Below are 24,051 nucleotides of genomic sequence, written 5' to 3'. Positions count from 1 at the left end.
TTTTTAAAGACATCTTTAACTCGGTATTTCAAAAAAATTGTACATAATTTGAGGTAAAAACTTTTATTTGCCAGTTAGAGTTGCATTATTTGCATTTAACTCGTTATAGGGCCGTCCCATATTTGAAATATTTTTCTACAGTTCGATCTCCGAAACAGAACTACGCGAACAATTAAATCAATACTGATAACTTCATTTTATTTACATTAAAATTTCGAAGAAATGTATGTAAAATCTCATGAATTTTTGACGGCAAGATCAAGGTCACATTTATTTCCTGTATTACCTTGACAATATCTATCAAGTTCAATTGATGATAACCCAAAAACTGTTGAAAATTTATCGACATTTCAACAAATGTTCCCCTTTCACACTCGGGCTGCTGACAGGGTTAAGAAACTGGTTAAAGAGTAGGTAGATTGGTATTGAGAGAAGATGAAAGATATGGATTTATAAAAAAAATGAAAAAAAAAAAAACACACTATACTCGTGAGCATCAATGCTAAAACTGATTCAAAGTCCAACTTCAAACCTGCACTCAAAAGTAGAAACGAGTTAAAGTCATATAGTAATCGTAAATAAGGAAAATAACTTGGCTGGGTGGATGGGAAGGGCAGGATGGAACTCAAAATGCATCCACCTCCTTGAGGTGGTGGAGTTGTTGATGTACTTGAAATGTAATTGCATTTCCAACAAAGAGCTGCGTAGTACACATTCGGCGAAAAAAATGTCACTGAACTATAAAAAAAAAAACGAGCTGATCATCATATGACTTCCTTTTACTCCAATTTAATGTCATTTTCTCATTAGTGGCAGTTTTAATGTGATTCAATAGTTTACTCTCTAAATGTCACCAACAGTGGCCAAATTGAAACCAGATTTTTAAAAAATAATACAAAAAATAATTTTTAATTTTTTTTTAAATCGCCAAATTTGTCGCTAAGTTGGCGATAAAACTTGGCGACCAAAAGACTGGCGATATATCGCCAAGTGTTCACCAAATTATAACACAACTTGAGTTTACATCGAAATTAACAATGATTTCCTCCTATTTTAAAATGGTTCAGTGGGTAAACCTTGCCACATCAACTTCAAAAATCGACAAACACTTATTGAAGGTTAGAAAAACAATTTAATTAAGAACTGTTAATTGAAACGTATATACAGTGCACATAAATTATATATATCGAAGATTGGGAGCACAAATCCCATCAAAAGGGGGTGACTTTCGTCACATCAAAGCATCGAATTTCTACATTCATCGAAGGTGATTCAGTGGCGACTGAACGCTTGATTCGAGTTCATGCTAGGAAACGTTGAATGGCTGTTGCCATTCCAAATCAAGTAATTTTCCACACCCCAAAAAAGGGGCAAGAGACCTCCTTTGGAGCATCCGAATGCAACCAAAAAGAAAGGTGCACAACTAGACCCTACTAGGAGTCTAGGTACCAAGTTTCAACTTTCTAGGACATTCCGTTCTTGAGTTATGCGACATACATACGCACATACATACGTACATACAGACGTCACGAGAAAACTCTTTTTTTTTTTTTTTTTAATCGGGAATCGTCAAAATGATTATTTCGCGTGTCTATACGTTCTTAGGCACTTATCCGCGTGTGTCGAGTCGAAAAAAAAACTCAACATTCATTCGGGGGTGAGCAAAATGGAAATTAAGGTCGATTTTTGAGTGAAAATTTTTTTGCGAATACAATACTTCCTTTTTTGTAAAAGAAAGTAATAATAGTGCGATGTGTAGAAAAAGCAAAAAAGAAATCAGTTTTTGATTTGTTTCAATAAACTTTTCGGCTTATGCGCGAACTAAAAACTAAAGGAATGCAAATAATCATAAAGACATGCCAAAAGAGTTTTATAAGGAAGCATTTGAATGGGGTTAGAACAAAAATTTTATGCATTTGTATTTTATCTATTTCTTTTTGGACTTTCTGAAAGAAAACCCAGAAGTATATGTAAATTATGTTTTCCTAGTAGCTAAAATTGCTCTTCCCAAAACGTTTTTCTTTTTTTGTTTTGGTACTCATCAAGTCGAAACGAATTAATGCGCAGTAAAATGGACGTTCCAAGTCGAAAATAAACACGCATACCTTACGGCAGTTAAAATTTAAAGGAGTTTAAATAGAGAAATGCATTAGATTAGAGACAAACGACGCAAGAGATGGATTTGTAAGAACAACTTTATACTTATGATCACAAAATGCCAAAACTGAATCTTTAGTACAACTTCATACCCTGATCCAAACATTGAAATTCGTTTAAAATCGTACAGTAGTCTGTACTAGTAAATGTAAGTCTTTTAATGACTATCCTTCTTGGTTGGATGAATGGGAAGAGCAGAGTGGAGCTTGAAGGGCATCGACCTCCTTGTGGTGGGTTCTCGGTTGTTAATGCAATAAAATATATTTTCATTTTCAACAAAGCGATGCACAGTGCACATTTATTGCGAAAAAATATAGGTCCGGACCACAAAAGGAGAAAACATTGCTACGTACAAAAAATGGTTTAAACAAAATCGATTTTTGATTAATTTCATGAAAATGCACGGTTTGTTCGCGCACTAAAAACTGTAAAGGAATGTAGCTAATCGTAAAGACATGTGAAAATAATGTTAAAAGGAAGCATTTGAATGGTTTTAGAACAAGAATTATAAACTTTTGTATTTTGTAAAAATTTCTGGAGATTGACCATTTTTTGCCTTTTTTTTTCAAACTTTCAAGCTCGTTGCTCGTTTCTCGGTATAGCTATATCTTAATATTTTTCAAAAATAATACTTAAAATGAATTTCTCGAGTGCAAATATATTGTATCCCAACTGTGCAAGTCAAAGTTAAAAAAAAAAGAGAAAAAGAAAAAAAAAACATACTCCGCGACCCTGTCAACGGAATATAAGCAAGAGAAAAATATTTTCAAAGAGAGCCTGCTTTTCTGTGCAAGGAATAATTGCTGTTGTGATTAATATCGGCATTACTTGTTATTGTCAGGGCTGTAGAGTCGCAATCGCAATGATTTCGGGGTAAAGGAGTCGGAAGTCAAAACTTTAAAGTTTCAGGAGTCGTAGTCGGAATTATTTTGGGGGTAAAGGAGTCGGAAGTCAAAACTTTAAAGTTTCAGGAGTCGTAGTCGGAATTATTTTGGGGGTAAAGGAGTCGGAAGTCAAAACTTTAAAGTTTCAGGAGTCGTAGTCGGAATTATTTTGGGGGTAAAGGAGTCGGAAGTCAAAACTTTAAAGTTTTAGGAGTCGTAGTCGGAATTATTTTGGGGATAAAGGAGTCGGAGTTCGAGTTGAAGGTTCTAGAATTTCCGGAGTCGGTCATTTTTCCCTCCGACTCCGCAGCTCTGGTAATTGTGTTCCAACTGAGAGAGAAAATTATTGAATTTGAATGTGTAAAATTTAGAAAGAAACTTCTGGAAGTATTATGCTTGAAAGAAATGACTCGTCATCATTTTTCAGAATTGATGTTCCGGTGAGCTCCGGAGCCCAATATTGATCAACTCCGCTGCTTGCCACTTTATTTGTCTAAATTCGTTGCAGAAAAGGAAGTACAGGAGCAGGGCTCCTATGAAAATTTATGCTTTATCATAACAGGCACTTGAGCACCAGTGATTTAAATCAATAAATACTTTCAATGTTATTGAAAAAAGTGTCTTCCCAAACATATTTCCTTAAATATTTATTTTCACTCCATTTGCTAATAAGAAACTATTGCAAAACTTTTATGCGAGCTTATTTTCATGAAATGCTGAATGACTGTAAAATAGATTTGCTTTTTACAAATTTGCAGAAAAGGTGTTCAAGTTATTATAATAATTGACTTTTCATGATTTTTTTTTTCGAGAACTCAAAACTGTCATAAATAAATCCTATACCACAAACACTTAAAAAGTATGCAATAAAATGTAATTATTTATTCGCAAATATACTTTTCATCGACTCACAGCCTATTCTTGTTGACCAACAGTTTCATTATTTGCTGTAAGTTCAATTAGCTCATTTATATTTACACTGAGTGGTTTTCAATTACTAAAATGGTGTCATTTTATACATGAAATATTGATGAATATTTTGATTTAATTACCGGTAAGAAATCTTAAACCTCCCTTCCCCGCTCCCCCCCCCCCCCACCCCTATACGCACAGGTGAAAAGTTTGGATATTTTTCATGATTGTTTTTAAAAAAATATACGACTCTTTTTTATTGTCTTTTCAAGTACCTATAACATATTGATACATTTTCAAAGATGAGGCTCCTGGAAAAACCCGTACAGAACATAGAATTTCATGAATCTTTAAAAAATGACGGGTCTAGTTCATTATTATATTTTTTAAGTTAATTGTAGGTTATTTTTCACCATATTTTAACTATAATTTTACAGTTGCTTAGTCCTCAGTGGATGAAAATTTTGGTGTCACTGACAACCCAACTGTAAATTCCTCAGTTTAATATTTTTCTGCTTCACAAATCCCTCATTTTTCCTTCAGAATTTTGAAATGTAAGCATGAATTGCTGTTTAAGTTTGCTTCATTTTTTAACAAAATTTCGTTCCAGTGTCAGTGATCTGTCAAACATCTTGAAATTGGTTAGATCTTGTCACATTACTAGATTTATTGTAAGAAATTCTGAAAGCGAAAAACAACTCCTTGTAAAAATTATCTTTTTTAAACGGAGAATGCTCTTCCGGTGACATATTTTAAAGATGTCTCCTAAACGTATTCTTTCACAAGCCCCCCCCCCCTTAAGCCTATGATTCGATAATACGTGATTATTGAGAAATTAAATGTGGTGCCATGAGTTCGAATATGGCATTGGTTTTTGCCTAGGAACTCCAATTTTTACGATTTTTAGTGATCATTTTAGTGAAATGTACGTGACATGGGTTTTACGTTAAATTCTTTGATCAAACAAAGAACAAAACATTATGGAAATTTTATTAGTGTACCAATTATTCATTCAGAGCAACACGGCCGTATGCTTAGATCCCTGATTTTTTAAGTGTCACAAAATGGTTAAATAGTTCTAGTCTATTAAGAAAATGAAATTAAAGTTTTCTCTTATATTAATTTATCTCACTTGTGCGAGCTTAAAGTATGGCATTATTTTCACCACAACAAGTATTTTGAACGAGTACTTGAGCACTTCAACAGCCCTGAAATCGCCACTCATAGTTCTCCGTGAAGTTTGTGCTTATTAACATAGACTACAGAGCGCCCTGAAAAGGTTTGTACTCGGGCTGCCTAATATCTTAACCAGACCCTGAAAGTATTACATACAAAGATCCAATTCAGGCGCCTACCTGATATGATTTTGAAACCTGCGTAAAACGAAACGTAAACCAGAAATTTACCTACATTATCTTTAAAATAAATAAAAAGCTCTCTGGTTCATAAAATCAGTTTTATTGCGTTCTGAAATAAGTTTAAAAACATTACCGGACCCAGAAGAAAATATTTAATTCTAAAGTCAGTTTTACTTTCTTGATTAAGTCGTTTTGGGTCACTTGGTGACTGTGAAACACTCACGGTGAACCTATTGATTAAAAAAAAAGGATATACTCGTAATGGCTGAGTTTCTCTTTCACAAATATAAGGCTCGTTTTACATAAACTTTTGATGATGTTGCTAGAAAACTGAAGAGAGTTTTAGCAAACGTTTCAATTATCTTTCCAGTACACTTCAATTGAGCTAAAATGGATCATAATTTGTATTACATTTCACACGTTATAATAATTAAAATGTTTATACCATTCGCTTCTTGCCAAAAATCCGCTTCACTTGCCTCGAGTACTTGTCCCCTTTCGTTTTTTGGTGGAATTGTGTAGCAGTTTCCCAAATCTGGATCATAAAAATGTTCTACAACTCTAAAAATGAAACAAAAAGAGAGAGAAAAAGGAAGTGCGTAAAACTCTTGTTTTATTTTGTTTACTTAGGGATTCTCATAGTATAGTAATTTTAACAAAGTAGTAAATTTTAAATAGCTCAAAAATTTTATATACCTTGTGTCGTTGGCTTAATGACGTTAATGCAGTGAATGGATTTAAATGTAGCCTGAGTTTCTTAAACTAGTAATTTTAATATCGATCGGGATTTTTCCATAACCTAATAGTTTTAATATAACCGATGAACCTTTTTATAGCCTCGTGAATGTAATGTAACGATAATTTCAACATGGTCTAACAATTTTTTTGTGGCCTAGTGATTTTAAAAGTGAAATTTTTTCAGTGCTCAGTTGCTGCTGCTAAAAATAAAAAATATATTAGTAATTAAATGAAACTTAACTCCAAGTTTTTCCTTTTCTCCAAGCAGTTCCTATCGTTTAAGCTTTCGAATTGATAATATCACGAGAGAAAGAATAAGATTTCTTCTAATTACTCATCACGAGGATTGAAGCAGTGTTTTCTTGTTGAAAGACGGCAGGTCTAACCACTAGACCACATGGGACACAACTCATAGAACCGGTGGTTTTGAACAGAGATAAGTCTATGTCATTAAAGTGATTGGGGACAGTCTTATGAAATTAATGCAAACACGTGGCAAGAGTTGTCATTGTTGTTCTGTCGAAGAAAGACTTTCTTATGCAATGAATCTACAATCATTGCCGCTTAACTGTTATGTTATCGTTAACAAGATTGAATAATTTACTGAACGTAATTGCATAAAAAGTTGCGAAAGTAATAGCAGACGAGTTTCATTCCACAGTTTAAATGTTTCAATTTATTTCATTATAATAAAACAAAAGGGCTTGGATCACTACAAAATAAAGTGCATTTCTAAAACTGTAGAAATGTAGTTTATTACTTTGTTAGGAAAAGCTTTTTTACTTGTTTCGGAAAAAAGAAACGAAACGAAACAAAGAGAATAAAAGACGTAACCATGATAACAAAATAAAAAGCTAATTTCCATTGCAAAAATAAATTCCATTCATCTTTAATTTTTGATTTTATTCTCGAACTTAATGCTTAAGAATCGTCTGTCTTACTTAAGGTAATAAAGCAAAAAACTATTCGAACTTCAACGAACTATAGGGAGCACTGTAGTCACTTCCTAATGGCGGACGAAAAAGGTAAAACAAACGCACGTTGTAACGAAGAAAATGCTAATAAGCCTGGTAAATTTTGTTCGTATGCATGATTTTTTTCGCTTTATTCTTTTTAAATTAATTTTCAAAGTCTTGTTGATATTCCGGCCCACGTAGAAAGAAATGAGAATTCAAGAAGCATTAATAAACATCAAATATTAAAGCAAGTTACGTAGTTCGTAGTTCAAAGCAGCCAGTTCCACGATGTTGAATTCGATATTTATCAATTCTTAATAAAAACTAAATAATAGTTGTGGCCTGACAAGAATAACAATTGATGCTAGATAATTTAATTATATAAAATCACGAATTATTATCAAAAGAAGATGATATTTCTTTGCCTTGCTTAACTAGCGCTAATTGTTTTGCTTTTGTAGCTGAGCTATTTTTCTCAAATTGCCGAATCGGTTAATTTTAATTTTTTCTGTTTCGTATTTTTCTAATTACTGCGTTATGATTTAATTATGTCATGCCATGTAAATCAACAACAAAATTCTCACGGATATATGGTGGTAGTTTTCTTTTCAATTGATTTAACATTATTTCTTTAAACTTATCGAATTCTGTTAATCTTTCTACCATTTTATTCCACTCATGATAAAAAATAAATATGGTTTAACTAACATGCGGAATCTCGCCAAGGGTACTTTGCTCGCACAATACTAAAACTATACCCTAAACAAATTTGGCGAAACCCTTCAGCTGAGAATAAAAGCAATAAAGTAAATTCTTTCTCGGTTAAACATTTTTCATTTTGTTCTACGATAATATATTCAAGAAAGTATTTTGCATACTGTCCATTCCAACTAAATGCTGCTGTAAAATATGGTAAGTTAAATTAATTTAAGATTAAAAAAACTACTCATATTCTTACAGATTCACACAAAACAATAAACCTTTTTACCAGGTATAACCTTATCCAAGTTTGTTAATCCAGAGTTTTCTTGTGTTAACAACTTTCACTTTTTCTCAATCAACTCACGTTTTAGAAGGAAACTAGCAAAAATACCCGGCGTTGCCTGGGTCAGTAATAATTATGAGAAACAGTTGTTACTTGCCCTTGTTTTCTGTTTTAAGCGCAAGAATTTAAAACAAACCTTTTTGACGTGATTAAAAATCGAGCTTCTTCCTTACTCATTAAACTAAAATAGCAATAAGTATAAAGAACAAAATAGTATTTAATTAGAAACGAAAGCACGACATTTAAGCATATACAAATTTGAAGAATTTCCGAAATATGAAGTTAAACTTTACATGTTTAAAAAGATTTATCTGTCAGTACTTTTTTTTTAATCTAAAACCTTCTCTGTATGGCTATTGATGTACGAACTGTTTTAAAAAATGTAGCCTCCCGTGTTCCCCTTACACTTGCTTTAGTTATTTTGGGAAATTTCAATTTTTGTGCGCACTTGATGTGGTTTAAAACCTTACCAAATTTGCGAGAATCATTTTGGGACACTTTCGATAATACTCTCCCTTCTTACTAATTTTTATTATAGAAATATTGTTTCCAGATGCTGAGATACTTTTGGTCAAAAAAAAATGGCGCTAAACGGTTTCATCCGAAATGTTTCAAAAATAAGAAGTAAAATTTGGCGATTGTTTGAAATCGTGCAAAAAAAAAAAAATTAATGGAAGTTTTTGTGCGGTTTATGGATTTGCCTAATTTAGTTGTTGAATTATTTTACACAGTTTTTTTTTTTTTTTTTTTTTTAAGTATTTTTGATTGGCGATATTTTGTTTATATGGTGAAAGCTGAGAAACATTATTACGTAGTCTTTGGGCTCAAAAACTGCGACAGTGGAAAAAACTGCCAAACGCATCAGCTACTGAAATCTTTCTGAAACAATTCTGGCGATATTTCTGCTGGTTGGTTGGATATAGTGAGCAAGTGTCGAATCAGCATAAATAATAATAATAAACCATTAACTACATAAGTTCCGTGGAAAAACGTTACTTTAAGATTTGACTTGAGAAAAGCCTCAAAAAGTCAGACGAAACGCAAAAATATTCAACAATACAACAATGCTTGGGAGTTGAGATGACACACTAAATAATGACTTTGGTTGATTAAAGCCTTCGAACAAGGAACAAAAAAGCTCATAACTCGTTTTTTATACAACTTAGAAACTTCGAACAGATGCTATCTTCAGCAGAAAAATTGGGCTTTCGATGGACATATAATGTTAATACGTGCACATTTTTTTCTACCCCAATATTGGGGCATTTATGCGAAAATTGGGACTAAAATTGGAATAAAAAAGGAACTATCAATCGGATTTTTTTTCGAACTGGTCTATAAACCTTCCCAGTACCAAACTGAACAAACGGTGAAAGTTTCAGCCAAATCTGCCGGGTAGTTTCTGAGATCTTAGGGAACAAATTTACCAAACTCCATTTTTATATATATAGATAAGGAAAACTGACATTGTTTTGAGAAGCTCGAAAATACTACTAAGAGACGTAACAATTTCTATAGCTGAAATCAATCTAAGACACATCGATTGCGTTAATAAATACTCAGAACAAACTGCCTGTGTTTACGTCAACAGACACACGTGGAACGCAATGTGGCAATGTTTTAGTTTTTCCGGCAGTTTTGTAAATCACCGCAAGGTAGCGTATTCGAGCGCTGGAGTTGCGAATTCATCGTTTTCTTTTTTTTTTTTTTTTTCAAAATGGGCTATCTATGGTTTGTTTAAGTAACCTCCCTAGAAGTAACCTATACAAACTGTGAAAATTGCAACTAAATCGGTCCGGTAGTTTCCGAGTTTGACCTGACATACAAATTTTGCAGTTAGTGTTCTATTAACATAGAGATGGTATGCGTTTTCCGTATTGAATCTAGTATTAAATTCCCTTCAAAATGATTAATACGAGTTTGCTTTCGGTAAGACTAAACATTTTCTAAAGAATACGAAGTTAACAAATTTCTAAGAGTGTCCACAGCTTTGACCACTATTGGAGGGTTACCAAACAAACATTCTCACCTGAAGCATTCTTCTTCGGAAAGTTTAGGTTTTCCATTGAAGATGCAGCTCTGAATCATTCCAGTCTTTTGATGCCCCAAATTTCTCTTCAGAGTTGTATTCCCTTGTTGCAAGATATCATAAATTAAGTCTCCGATCTCTTGCTCAGTCATGGTCTGAGTGAAACAATCAAATATATTGAATCAAAAATTATATGTTTTGCAATAATACAAATGATTAATAGTAAAAATCATAAATCTCACCGCTTTCGGTGTCGCGTTACAGATTTGTGGGTAGTTGTAGCAATATTCACTTCTTCTAACTCTAATAAATAAGAAAATAAATATGCTGACTTTAGTGAAGGTCAAAATAAATTGTTAATGTAAACATTTACTCATCTGAAATGCATGTCCTTCTTTTGAAATAATTTTTAAATACATTTAAAATGAGTTATTAGTCTGGGTAATAAATGAATTATTAGGCCTTTTTTAATTTCAATTTTATTTAATTTTACAGGTGTCTCTCGTATAACACGGTTAATTCTTTCCGTGTAGAATCGAAACCGTGTTATACGAGACTTTTTTTTAAATAACATTTTTACTTATTTTAATACTAATTATGTATTTGCATGAGAACAATCAGGTTAAGATGTATCGTGTTATATTGAAACCGTGTTATACGAGACTTAAAAAAAATAATGTAAATCAAGGGATGTGTACCGTGTTATATCGAAACCAAGTCTCATAAAAACAAAGCAAAAACGAACTAGAGTTATCAACCATTAAAAGAATGTATTAAACAAAAATGAAATTCCATATTTTATAAGTACAACATTCATGTTATATCAAAACCATGAAGTATTAAATTTAAGTTTCGTACCGGTGTAATATCGAAACCGTGTTATAATAATCGCAAATTTGGTTCCGTGTAATATCGAAGCCGTGTTGTAGAAGTACCGTGTTATACGAGGGACGCCTGTATATATTTATTTTTTAATTTGCTTGAAAGCATTTCTTTTCATGCAGGCGTATTTACTTGTTCACTGTAAGCGTTGAGTTGCTTTGTACAATAGAGTCCCGAAAACCCGGCACTCTATAACCCAACCGAATCCAGAAAACTTGGCTAGATTCTATCATGACGAAATGCACTCCGCGAGAAAAACCTGTAGCGCTAGCATTCCTGATTACTCGGCATTTCCCAAGATTTGGCCATTATTCGGTCCACTCTGGACTAAGTTTTCGGGAATCGACAGTACTTTTAATTATTTCCAATCTTTTTCTGCCTTTATTTTACGCTACATATTGTAGTTAAATGAGATATTCTATTAGCAGGTAACTCATTAAACGATCTACGTTATTTTTTTTATTTCATAAGGCATTATGTAATTACTTGATCACTGAATTTTGAATATTTTAGCGCTTTTCTTAAAATTCCAAAAAAAAAAAAATGATTAATTTCTGCTTTTTTAACAAAAACCATTTAGAAGCTCTACTTTGTACGTAAATTTCAGAACTAACTATTCCAAACAACAGTTTATTTAGAAGAACTAGTGCTTTTACGACCGGTGTTAGCAGAAGATTACTGCAGTTACAGTCATGAAATATCCAGGATTTTCGTTGTTTATCTGATACTTATGCAAGTTTTTTCAGAGCAGGAATGAGACCAAATTAGAAGCTGACGCAACGTTTTCTCTCAGTGCAAGAAGCTTCTAACTTTTCACGAAAAAAATTGACTGGAAAACCTTGTATATCTATCTCAATGGGCCATTAGTAATGCATTTCTCCAACGTTGTAATTTTATTTCAGTTAAATCTACTATAGTTGGGACAAACCTAACTTGGCAGCGCCGTAATTCTACAATTAGGATCAACGTAGCCTTCACAATGCTGCCAGGTTAGGTTTGTCCCAACTACAGTAAAATGCCTCTAATTCGGACACTAACGGGACAAAATTTTTTGTCCGCAATAGAGAGGTGTCCGCAGGACAGAGGTTTAATAATGTTTGCATTGGAACTGGGGAATTAAAAATTGTCCGCATAAGAGGGGTGTTTGAGGGGTGTCCTTTAGGAGGGGTTTTACTGTATATTCCATTATTCCATTACATCTCTAGTTCTCTAGTCCCCAGTTTCATGAACTGATATATTTTTATTCATTTTGCTACATGAAATTAATAAAGTATTCAACAGAAAAGTTAAGCTGTAATTTTTAAAAAATAATTAAATCCGTATCTATATAAAGCGTTCTAATGGTCTAATTAGTTAGTTCTTCTGGAAAAGGATCCACTGAAATATTGCATTTAAATTATTAATATCACTTGTGCCACTCTGAAATAAATATCCAAAGCAGTCGATCACCTGCAATGCCAATAATTCTGACCATGGCCCCACTAAATTTTACTTACGCTAAAAGGGCGTGACAATCGCTGAAAGTCATGGCAACAGAGGGCGCTACAGAGAATCTCTGTTTTCCATTACGTTGTCATTGATTGGTGGATGTACAGGATTCCGTTCAGCGCCTTTTTAGGTCAAAATGGGCGACGTCCAATCAAAAATAAACCAACTTTGAAACTTGTCATTGATTAGTGGATGCACAGGATTTCGTTCAATTTCAAGAGCAGACTATAGTTGTATCAAATTATCACAGAAAGTCATAAATTGTCAAGGCCCGAAAGCGTCATTGCTATATGTAGCGGGGTCATGTTCTGACACATAGCAAACGAATACGAGAAATACGGAATGAGCTCTTACCTATTTGTATTACAAAGCGTGATGGCAGGAAACTCGGCAAGACCATCATTTTCCACTTCTATTTGCACGACGGACGGCTTGCTCATGTACATCTGCGAAAAGTGGTACGTTTGGTACGCGAATCCGATGAGACATAAAGAAAGTACCACAGCCCAGAGAATCCTCCTGAGGACATTCGTCGCTGCTGTGACTCCGGTCACCCCGCTGATGGAAGACTTGGAAAGTGCGGTTACGAAATACTGGAACACCGTCAGGTTTTCGTTTGGCTCTGGGTCCGGCGACTTGAGTCCCTTCAGCTTTGATGAGGGCAAGTGGGATGCGATGTACCATGACCAGTCCAAAGTTTTATCTTTGTCTAAGCTTCTTAAATGGATTGGATACCCTCCGTACTCGCGATTTGGTTCTGCAAAGCGTACTGGAACTATTTTTCGTGGATCCGGCTCTCTTGGGTACCTTCCGCAAACACATTCCCTCATTCCTAATAAATAGCTCTAAAAGAATGTAAATTAGTAAGAAATTAGATAATTAGATAGGTTCCATTGTGTTTCTCAATATATAACTTTCTTTTGATGCATAAGGAGGATTATATAACCTTGATTATTTAAAAGATTAAATAGATAAAAATAAAGTATTTTGCGCATTTAAATATGCATAATTTAATGCTACTAATTTAATTTGGGGAGTATTAATGTAAAATTTTCAAATAATTTAAGTAGATTTGTGAAAAAAGTGCTTAACCAGCCGATAAAGGCACTGAACCAGCGATTCTCAACCACTGGTCAGGCGGACCGGAATTAGTCCTCAGAATAATTTGACTGCTCCTCAGATATTTTTGTCGACCACGTTAAAGAAATTTTCTTATTCAAAAAGAAAAAAAAACGTAATAAAGATATAAGCATCCTATAAAACATTTTTCCCGGGAATTTGATAGTCCGGTCAATTTAGACAATGGAAATAACAAAAATTCCGGGAAAGCTAAATTTTTGTAGAGACCTTGGGTTTAGCATTACAAATAAAGTGCCAAAAGTCCCTGTCGATCCCATGTGCGCTAAAAAAGTTATTTGGGGTCAAAGGTCAAAATTTTAGGTTTTTTGGATTTTTCTCAAAAACGGTAAGTTTTATCGAAAAGTACCTCCGACCAAAGTTGTAGATCTCAAAATTCTCTATAAAAATGGTCCTCATGATTTTTCCTCCAAGACCAAACCATTTCCCAGATATTGCCTACTCTCAAAAGACAGCCAGTCATTTACAGAATCCCCTGTACTCGCATGTCCTTGAATAACATCTGGCTATTCTAGTCCGTGTGATGTCGTTCACATACCCAGGGTGCCCAACCCACTAAGGGCAAAGGTGCACCCCCTCATCATCGCAGAGATCCCCCCAAAAGCAAGCCCCAAATGAAAAAATACCCCCCAAAACAATCTCCCTAAAAATTTCGATGTCGCAATCTGGGCCATGACCCCTCCTAGGTGGGCACCCCTGACGTATCTGCTTCTTTTTGAGTTAAACGTGCAGTTCGAGTGAATAAACTTATTTATTACAAGCGTCTACTGTTGTTTGTGCTGATCAATATTTAAGAAAAATGTCACAATTTTGCTTTATTTGCAATAAACTTTGGACTGAAGGTGAAACTGTTGTGCTGGGCAGTCGTGGAATGCGAACTTTAATCGATGCAAATTTTGGGAGAAGTTATAAGAATGCTGATTATTTAAAAAGTCAAAAGTCCGTTACAAGTCGCGTTAATTGCAGAAAATTATACACCCGGAAAAGTTCAATCTCTGCAGCAACGTGAGAATGAACAGGACAGCACTTCAAAAGTAAGTCCTCCTCGTACTGTAGCGCGATTAAGTGAATTTGAATCCAAGCTTTTGTTTTTAAAAACACTGCTTATTTTGTGGCTGCACTGTTAAAACCAGGAGTGCCACAGGGGTAAAGAATTTCACCCTAGGGTGAAAAAACAGTGCCGCGGGGTGAAACGGAGGCTAGGAAGTGTCGTCAAGGTGCTTTTGGTTCCTCAGTGGGTGAACGACGTTAACAAAAGTGATTCAATAGGAGAGCGACTCACTGCGCATGCGCTCTGACTTATCGTCCAACGACGACTTCAGTTTGAATGGCGAACGAAGGAAGTTGCAACGAAATTTGCTTTCACATTGAATGAAGTACAAAACTGAAAATTTCGTGGATTAATCTTCGAAATATCGCGTAAGTAAAGGCATTTGATCATATTGTAGCACTTAGAGCTTTCGAACATATTTAAAGTGTTTAAAGTATGTTGATAACTGCTTATTGTTCCGTTTACCTTATTAAATATTTAATATCTTGCTATTTATATCCTGCAAAACTGTTACCTAAAACTATTTATCAGTACTATCTTGAACAACAACTACATTAAAAATAAAAACGTTTAAATCAGCTGATAATTGAATTGCTAATTCCGGAATAAAAATGCATCGACGTGAGCAGCCAATATACCAATATCTATTTCTTCTCAAATGAAATACCACGAACAAAGCAGCAAAGGCGGAGGAAAAAAAAAAACGCCTGAAAAGAAATCTTTCTCACTCAGCGTTTGACTCATGAGTTTCACATCGTGTTTTGGTTAACGTATCTTTCTTAGGCGTTATTGCATGAAGCGAATGTAGTTATCTACTCGTTTTTATTTTTAATTTGACGGAAAACTTGACATTGGAAAGAAGGGCTTTTATATCAGTATTTATCTTGTACGCATAAGGATACTCAAATATCGAATCTTATACTAAGTATTGATATGTTACGCTTGATTAAAATTTTAAACGTTTATGAACGCCTTTATTTTCCCATGATTCTAATCTAATGTTACCTAATATTTCTGGTTGTTCCGACAAATGATTGATAACTACCTTCCCTATTCATTTCCAGTACGGATCATGGAGTAAAAGTTGTCAACAACATATTCATTGCTGAGCAATCCAAGTGTGAATATAAGAAAGTTAGTGCACGAACAGACAAATTAAAGTCATGAACACTTCTAAACTATGTTCGAAAGTTGAAATGTGATCAAATGCCTTCGTATATATAAATCAAAATAAATAAAACACAATTGTATTAAAAAACGCAAACACGGGGAGGGGGGGAGGATCTCTCTAGGAAGCAATAAAGGTGCCATTTTTCTCACCTAGAGTACCATCTTTCACCTACGGTGCACGTTGGGTGAAGGGAGCCAGTTTTTCACCCTTGCTAAAGGTGCAATTTCGGCTCTCTATCGGGTGTCGCTGGTGAACAAGCGTTTCACCACTGAAAGGTGCCAAACGCAACCTGTAGTTTTAACAGTGTGTGAAGTGGATGAGGAGGCTGAGAAGAAGAAAGCGCAGAATTATCGCAGAAAAATTCATAAAGCATTGACTAAATCATACTCAAAATTAAAACGTGCCAGGGCAGCTTTTGACACACATCAGAATGATCTTTAGCTAATTGTAAAAGGGATTCTTTGAATGCAAGTGTAGAAAATTTATGAATTTTTCTGCGATAATTCTGCGTTTTGTTTTTCTCAGCCTCTACATCTGCTTTCTCGCCACAAAATAAGCAGTGTTTTTTACAACAAAAGCTGGATTCAGATTCACTTAATTCCGCTCTGTACGAGGTGAACTTACTTTTGAAATACTGGCCATGTTCATTAGGGTGGATTGAAGAAAATCAAAATCTGATAAACGCTAAGTAATAGCCCGGAAAAGTTGCCTTTTGTAGAGATATTTGGTTATGCACAAGGATTTTGACCGCAAAAATATCTTGAGGTGTCGCTTGCGCCTTGAAGTTGACAATAAATACTTAAAAACTGGAAAAAGTTACAATAATTTCATCAAATATCAAAATTTGATAAATTTGATGTTATCGTTCTTAAGAGCAGACTTTTTGTGTGGATTACACATTGCATAAGATCATTTCAATAATAAACTGTATTTTAAAGTTCCACACATGTGTTGAATCTTGAATTTGACCAATATAGTGTCAGAATTGAATAACATCGTGTTGCTCCGTACTAAGAGAAAAAATATTAGAAGTTATGATTTATAAAAGTTTGCTTTCATATTAATTAATTTTTACATAGATAAGGAAAAAATAAGTAATAAAAGCATTTCTTATCTAGTAAAAAAAAAATGTTAATTCTCCTCTTAGCCCATAACTTTGGCTCAAAATGTCAAATTTACCTATGATAGAGAACAAAGGTTAGCTATAAAAATTTTAAAAAAAAAATATGGCTTGCAACAGCCCACATAAGTCACCCTTTGAAACAAAAGACGTTAAGAAATTTTAATGGGTTTTGAGCCCTCAAACTGTAACCAAATTGATTACAATAAAATATAAGTTTGGCGTGCGAGTTGAACTATAACACTTCTCATAATTTTCATTATTGATTGAAATTATGGCTTGATGGTACTGTGGCTTAATATTTCTAGATTCTAATCGGACTCTAATAAATCCATCCCTTTTGGTTAGACAACAAACTGTACCTGGCACTTCTTTCTCTTATTTTACCTATCGTCTCACTGCTTTAGTATGACATGTGAGGTTTTGAAAACCATACTACTCAAGTAGGTACACCATCAAGCAATTTCTTTCAAAGTTTTATCGGAAATCCTCTTTTTGAAAGAGGGAGATGCCGAGTTTTACTAGTTCTGCTTATCGATGAGCTCCATAGTAGACACTCAGCTTCAAAATTGTAATCTGGAATTATAAATGTTCATTGTCCATCTTCGAACTGGTCGTCGTAATCCGTCTCAAAACAAGTTCTCTGAAGATGGTCATCCGCAATACCTAGTGTTATATTTTTTAGATTCTCAAAGTAACCAATTTGCAGAACAAGAGCTGATGATCGAAACATAGTACGATGGCAAGTTTGAAGAATTCGATTGTACAGCGAAAATTTACAATTCCAGATTTCAACTTGAGTTCTTTGATTAAGCAGGAGTGGGAAAACTCGGATCATCTTCTTAAAAAAGGAATATCAGATAAAATTTAAAAGCAATGGTGCTTGAGGGCATAACTACTGAATTATATGAATTCCAATACGTCACGTTATACTAAAGCGCAAAATTAGATGAAGAAGCGTCATCCGCGGTTTGTTGTCTAACCAAGAGAGATAGATTACTTAGAGTCATATTAGAATCCAGAAATCTTACCCACAATGTATCACTAAGGCCAAACATTGTCAAAATCAAGATAATAATGCGACTCACCAGCCAAACTATGTTTTATTGTATGAAATGTGGTTACAGTTTGGGAGCTCAAAAAACATTTAAGGGGGGGCTGTTTTGAGGAGTATTTTTCTCAGTTTTTGGAGGGGGGCTGTTGCTTTTGAAGGGGGGGGGCTCCGAGATATTGAGGGGTGCTCCCATGAACTTAGAGGGTTGGGCATCCCTGGGTATGTGAACGACGCCACACGGATTAGAATAGTCAGATGTTATTCAAGGCCATGCGAGTAGAGGGAATTCTGTAAATGACTGGCTGTCTTTTGAGAGTACGCAATATCTGGGAAATGGTTTGGTCTTGGAGAAAAAATCATGAGGACCATTTTTATAGAGAATTTTGAGATCTACAACTTTGGTCTGAGGTACTTTTCGATCAAACTTACCGTTTTTGAGAAAAATCCAAAAAACCTAAAATTTTGACCTTTGACCCCAAATAACTTTTTTAGCGCACATGGGATCGACGGGGACTTTTGGCATTTTATTTGTAATGCTAAACCCAAGGTCTCTACAAAAATTTAGCTTTCCCGGAATTTTTGTTATTTTATCACTATTTTTATGTCTAAATTGACCGGGCTATGACTAAACTTCGTAATTTTCTATGATTTTTTTTTCTCAAATGTTAATGTTCTTATTTTTACGTTTAAATATTTTTTGTGACAGTTTTTTAATACCAAAGTTTTTTTATGAAAACGAAAAAGAAAATAAAAAACTTACTTCGTGCACAAAACTTTTTACAAGTTTTTAACGGTCCACAAGCCAATTTTTTTCATTTTTGTTGACAATAAAAGGGAAAGAAAGAAAGAAACGAAAGAAACAACAAACGATCATCGGTCCGTGAAGCTGTTTCAGAAGTTTTTACCGGTCCACGGGGCCAAAAAGGTTGAGAAACGTTGGCATAAACGGCACGCCTTTTGTACTTTTTGCACTCCATATTTTTATAATACTGATGTCACTCATGTTTTGAGCATTCGCCACATTAGTATTAGTGCAGATTTTTCAGAATCTACTATTACCTTTAAAAAGAATAATTTTGCAGATCAGGAATACACATAAGAATCGAAATCTGCGTAGATAATGAAAAAGCGTCACTATGATTAACCGATGACACATTCTACCCACTTTATAATCACTAATACAGCAAAACGAGGCAACTGTAAACACAAGCTAGCGTCATTCCCTCCGATTACCGAAAACCCCTAGCTTTTCAGTCACGTAGTTTCAGTCTAGACAAATATGACGACTTTTGAGCAAAACACGATCAATCAAAATCCTTCAATACACTTTTCTGGGAGTCTTACATTCAGCAAAATCAATTAGAAATTATCTATCTTGAACGGAGATCACATCTGTCCAGTTCCAACCTTTAAAATCTGTATGAATAGGCCTCTCGAATGATTCATTGAGGCTCATTTTACGGTTACTTTACAAAATCCTTTAACGCCTAATTTGTTTTTCAAGAAAGATGAAAGGGGCAATTTGCGATGATTTCATTTCTAGCATAGAAAATGATCACCTAATTTTTATTTAAAAGGATAAAACTTGCATGAAAAATGGAACCCTAGAACACTTGATTTCAGTATGACAACCTTTACTCAATTGTAATACTGTCGGCTCCGCTTAATCGAATATTGTCGGTTCCAAGATATATTATTCGATAAAGCGGGGTATTTGATTAAGCGGGGATCTTTCTAAATTGACAACATTTGTCTTTAAACGTAATACTAATAATAAATCGATAGCTATATAACGGAAATAGTCTATGTCATTGATAAAAAGTTATTGAAATAAACTAAACTTCAATAACTAATACGATACATTACAAGAACGTATGGAAAATATAAAAAGTAACCTACAACTTGAGCTATGAAATCTTTGTTTTTTCACCTTTTTACAGTACGTTATTTTTAGAAAAATACTATAATAGGGGATTGCTTACTCAAAATGTTTTGAGAACCCTCTTTCCCCTCCTCGTCTGCCGCATCTTACATTTATTATATATGAATTTATCATCGTCTAAAATGTGTATGCTTTGTGTTATTTCATTTAATCATCGACTGCACTTCTTTTTTTTTTGTAATGACAAAGGCGAAAGAAATTTAAAATAACAATGGAAACGTTTTGATGGAATAAGAATGTCGTTTTTCTCGCCTTCAATAACAAGAATTGTTCTCGCCTAATTTATTTCTAATATATTCAAAGATTTTCTCAACAAAAATATTTGCTAAAGCTAATTAATATTATTCGATTATCCGGGGAAATTAATCGATTGAGGTTGGATCTTTAACATTGTGTCTATGGGGAAATATTCGGTTTCAGATTTTATTCGTTTAAGCGGGGTATTCGTATATCCGTTAACCGATTAAGCTGGGCGAGCAGTATGCGATTTAGCTAATAGTTTTTTTTTTTTTTTTTTCTGAAACTGCTTACTAAAATTTTATTTCACAGATCGGTTTAAAATATGCAGTACGTTGCCGCTGTTCCCCAAAATTATTATTGTACAAATAAAGCAAATGGGATGCAAGTTGATTTGACCTTTACTTCTGTTGTGTTTCCCCAAACCCCAAGACGAATTCCCCCAAATATTTTTTTCGATATCATTACTGCAAATATGCATTATTTACAAAACTTTCATTCCCACTTTTAAACCTCAATTAATTGTGTTACTTTTTGTTACATTTATTTAAAAAATAGTGTTAACTTTGTGTTTCCACATCACCTGTAAACATTAAAACTAATCACAGTAAGGTATGTCAAACGTTGCACCGGTACAGATGGAAAAGTTATTGATCACTGGGATAATTGTAGACCATGGTCATTTCTCATTGTAAATACAACTATAAAACGATAATGATACATAATTTTAGTTCTTTTAAGTACAGTTAATAATTATTAACTACGAATACTATAAAAACACTTGGAATAAGAAAGATAAAGGAAATAAAGAAAATTTTAATGAACGTTATTCAAAAATGTTTGTATATTTTAGTGTTCAGGTTTTTTTTTTTTTTTCTTTTTTTTTTCTTTTTTCAGAAAAAAAAATGATCTGCCGCTTAACTATAACAGTTGTGGATCTATTTATTTAAATTATTAATTATAAATTACTGTTGTATAACCAAGATAAAAATCCTAGATGATCTGTTACAAATCCTGTAAATAGTAATTATTGTAGTAACGTAACCTGTAAATAATTTCCCGTAATGAATATACAACCCCTTAACATATGGCTAAAGTATACAACCCCCTATTCTTTTTATTTTCATTGATAAAATTTGATAACGGTCTACGCATTTCTCGAAGCAGAAAGAATGTTGTAGAAAATTCTTGGATGTTTATAAAAGCCGTTAGCGATGGATAAACGGAGAGTTTCGATTGAGGATTTCGAACTGAGAGTGTGTATTTTGCTCTGTTTATAGCGAGGCATTTCGCTGTGTTCTTTTCGTATTTGGAAGTAAATACGTGTGTAAACGTTGAGTTTACGGTGTTGTGTGATAATTGCTTAGTTGCTGATGAATAATTTAGCAGTTGTTGAAGATCTTTCCTGTACATAGTGTGAATAAATTTTCTGTGTTTTTATCAAGAACTGTGTTTTCATTTCAAGAAAGTGGAAGTCGCACCGAATCCGTTACGATTTGGCGCCCAACGTGGGCTTCTTCTGGACTTTCTTGGAGTAAGTGTGACTTTGGACATTTTTTCATAAAGACTGTTTGAATTTATAGACTTTGTTTTTATGGTGATTACTCGCGCAATGGATAACCAATTAAAACAACTTCTGGAAGCAATTAATGCTGCGAAAAGTGACTTGGCTGAAAGTATGGCGGCTAATCAAGAACAATTAAAAAGTGATTTGACTGCAAGTTTTACTGCAAATCAAGAACAATTAAAAAATGATATGGCGGCTAATCAAGAACAATTAAAAAGTGATTTGACTGCAAGTTTTACTGCAAATCAAGAACAATTAAAAAATGACATTGCGGCTAATCAAGAACAATTGAAAAGTGATTTAATGGTACTGAAAAATGATTTAGCTTCTAACCAAGAGGAAATTAAAAACGACCTTACTTCGGTAAAGACTGTAATGGAAAACAAATTTAATGAGATAGAGCATCGAGTTGATGCTTTTGATGAAAAATTTGAAACAGTAGAAAACCGTATCGCAACAGTTGAAAATCATGTGGATGAGAAAATTAAAAACATGGAAAGGAGATTGGCGATCGCGGAAAGCAGCTCTGTACAGTTTGGCGCTCCCACATCGGTTGCTCGACCGTCCATTAAACTTGCCACATTTGATGGGAAAACTTCGTGGCAGGTTTACAAAACTCAATTCATGATAGTGGCGGAAGCGAACGGATGGGACTCTGCTACCAAGGCCTGCCATCTTGCAGCATCCCTGAGAGGTGACGCAGCGGACATTCTTCAGACCCTTCCGGACAGCCAGCGCCTGGATTGCGCCGCCCTCACATCTGCGTCGGAGCTTCGCTTCGGTGAGAAGTGCCAGAAAGACTTCAGCCGACTCCAGTTGAAGTCCCGTTTCCAGAAAACCGGGGAAACCCTGCAAGAGCTAGCGGCGGACGTCGAGAGACTGTCTCATCTTGCTTTTTGCGACTGTCCTGCGGATGTTCGAGACAACCTGGCACTCAACTACTACATCGACGGGGTTCGAGATCCGGAAATCCAGAAAGCTCTACGGATGGCGGATGTCAAAGACCTGAATTCTGCTGTTGTGTATGCGATGAAGTTGGAGGCCGCCCAGCAAGCAACCCGTGTGGATCGCCATCCCATCCGAACTCTGGAAGCTGATGAGTCTGATTCCAAGTCGTCCCACCTCGCTGAACTCGAGAGACAACTCGGTGACTTGGCAAGACATCTGAGCAGCATAACAGCCCAAAAGAAACAAGAGCAGAAGTGCTGGAAATGCGGTAGTGAAGGACACCTGCGAAGGAGTTGTCCGGCTCGCCAAGCTACGCGAGGGAAGGAAGTCACCACCACCAGAGCTCTGCAGATTTCCTCTTCTAGTAGTGGCAGTGATGGACTTTTCATTTACGCCCATGTAAATGGGAATCCTTGCAAACTGATTGTCGACACTGGAGCCAATGTGACAATCGTTAGGACAGATGTGGCTCGTGAACTTGGATTGAAACTGCTGTGGACATCGCCACGCGTAAGTCCCCAGACTGTGACAGGTGACAAAATCGAGATTGACGGTAAAGTGGACTTGGAAATAGTGTTTGGGAATGCCACCTACCATCATACGGCATTCGTTGCTGATATCACGGACCCTTTCATTCTCGGATTGGACTTTTTAAAGAAGTATGATTTCAACCTCGACTTCAAGACTAATGAGCTGCACTCGATGAGAGAAGACATAGCCGTTTTCCCCGCAGAAAGTGATGTAAAATCCGCTCATCAAATAATAGCCCAAACAGATTTATCGATTCCCTCAAGGTCAGAATCATTAATACCTAGCTCCATTGAAGAAAGCAATAGTTTTCGATTTGGACTCATTGAATACCCCAACTTAAGCAATAGCCCAAAAGGAGTGCTGGTAGCATCTACGCTTGTGGACCTTTCTAAGGGTGTAATTCCTGTGAGAGTCGCCAACGTGAGTGAAAGGCCCAGGAATATCCGAAAAGGTGATGTGTTGGCAACTTGTACTCCAGTAAACTGCATCATTAGAAGAATCAATTCCCCTGAGACTGTGTCTTCCGAGTCCTTGACATCGAAGTTAATTGGGAGTGCGCCGTTATCGAATGATCAAAGAACTGCTGCGGAACAATTGGTGGACGACTTCAAGCATCTGTTATCATCTACATCGGAGGATGTGGGCCGGACGGATTTAACGCAGCATAGGATCTATACTGGAGAACACCCCCCTATTAAACAGCATCCAAGACGACTACCGTTTGCCAAGAAGGAAGAGGTTGAAACCCTTCTGAAAGAGATGAAGGAGAATGATGTAATCGAACCTTCATCCAGTCCTTGGGCCTCTCCCATCGTCTTGGTCCGAAAGAAAGATGGCTCCACCA

At 35.1% G+C, this 24,051-nt stretch overlaps 1 protein-coding gene across 1 annotated transcript in view; it reads right to left on the bottom strand.

Moving 5' to 3' along the window:
* Positions 1-24,051, bottom strand: part of LOC129216720 (acid-sensing ion channel 4-A-like) — a 105,764-nt gene that overhangs the window by 26,432 nt on the left and 55,281 nt on the right. The window contains exons 3-6 of the mRNA XM_054850936.1: positions 12,804-13,294; positions 10,322-10,382; positions 10,080-10,234; positions 5,757-5,872 (exon numbers count right to left, since the gene is read on the bottom strand). Of these exons, the coding sequence (XP_054706911.1) occupies positions 5,757-5,872; positions 10,080-10,234; positions 10,322-10,382; positions 12,804-13,294 (823 nt within the window). The remainder of the gene's footprint in view (positions 1-5,756; positions 5,873-10,079; positions 10,235-10,321; positions 10,383-12,803; positions 13,295-24,051) is intronic.

The sequence above is a fragment of the Uloborus diversus genome, chromosome 2 (assembly GCF_026930045.1).
Source record: "Uloborus diversus isolate 005 chromosome 2, Udiv.v.3.1, whole genome shotgun sequence".
NCBI classification, from domain to species: domain Eukaryota; kingdom Metazoa; phylum Arthropoda; class Arachnida; order Araneae; family Uloboridae; genus Uloborus; species Uloborus diversus.
The sequence above is the reverse complement of the archived record's forward strand: the minus strand, read 5'-3'. Positions and strand labels throughout refer to the sequence as shown.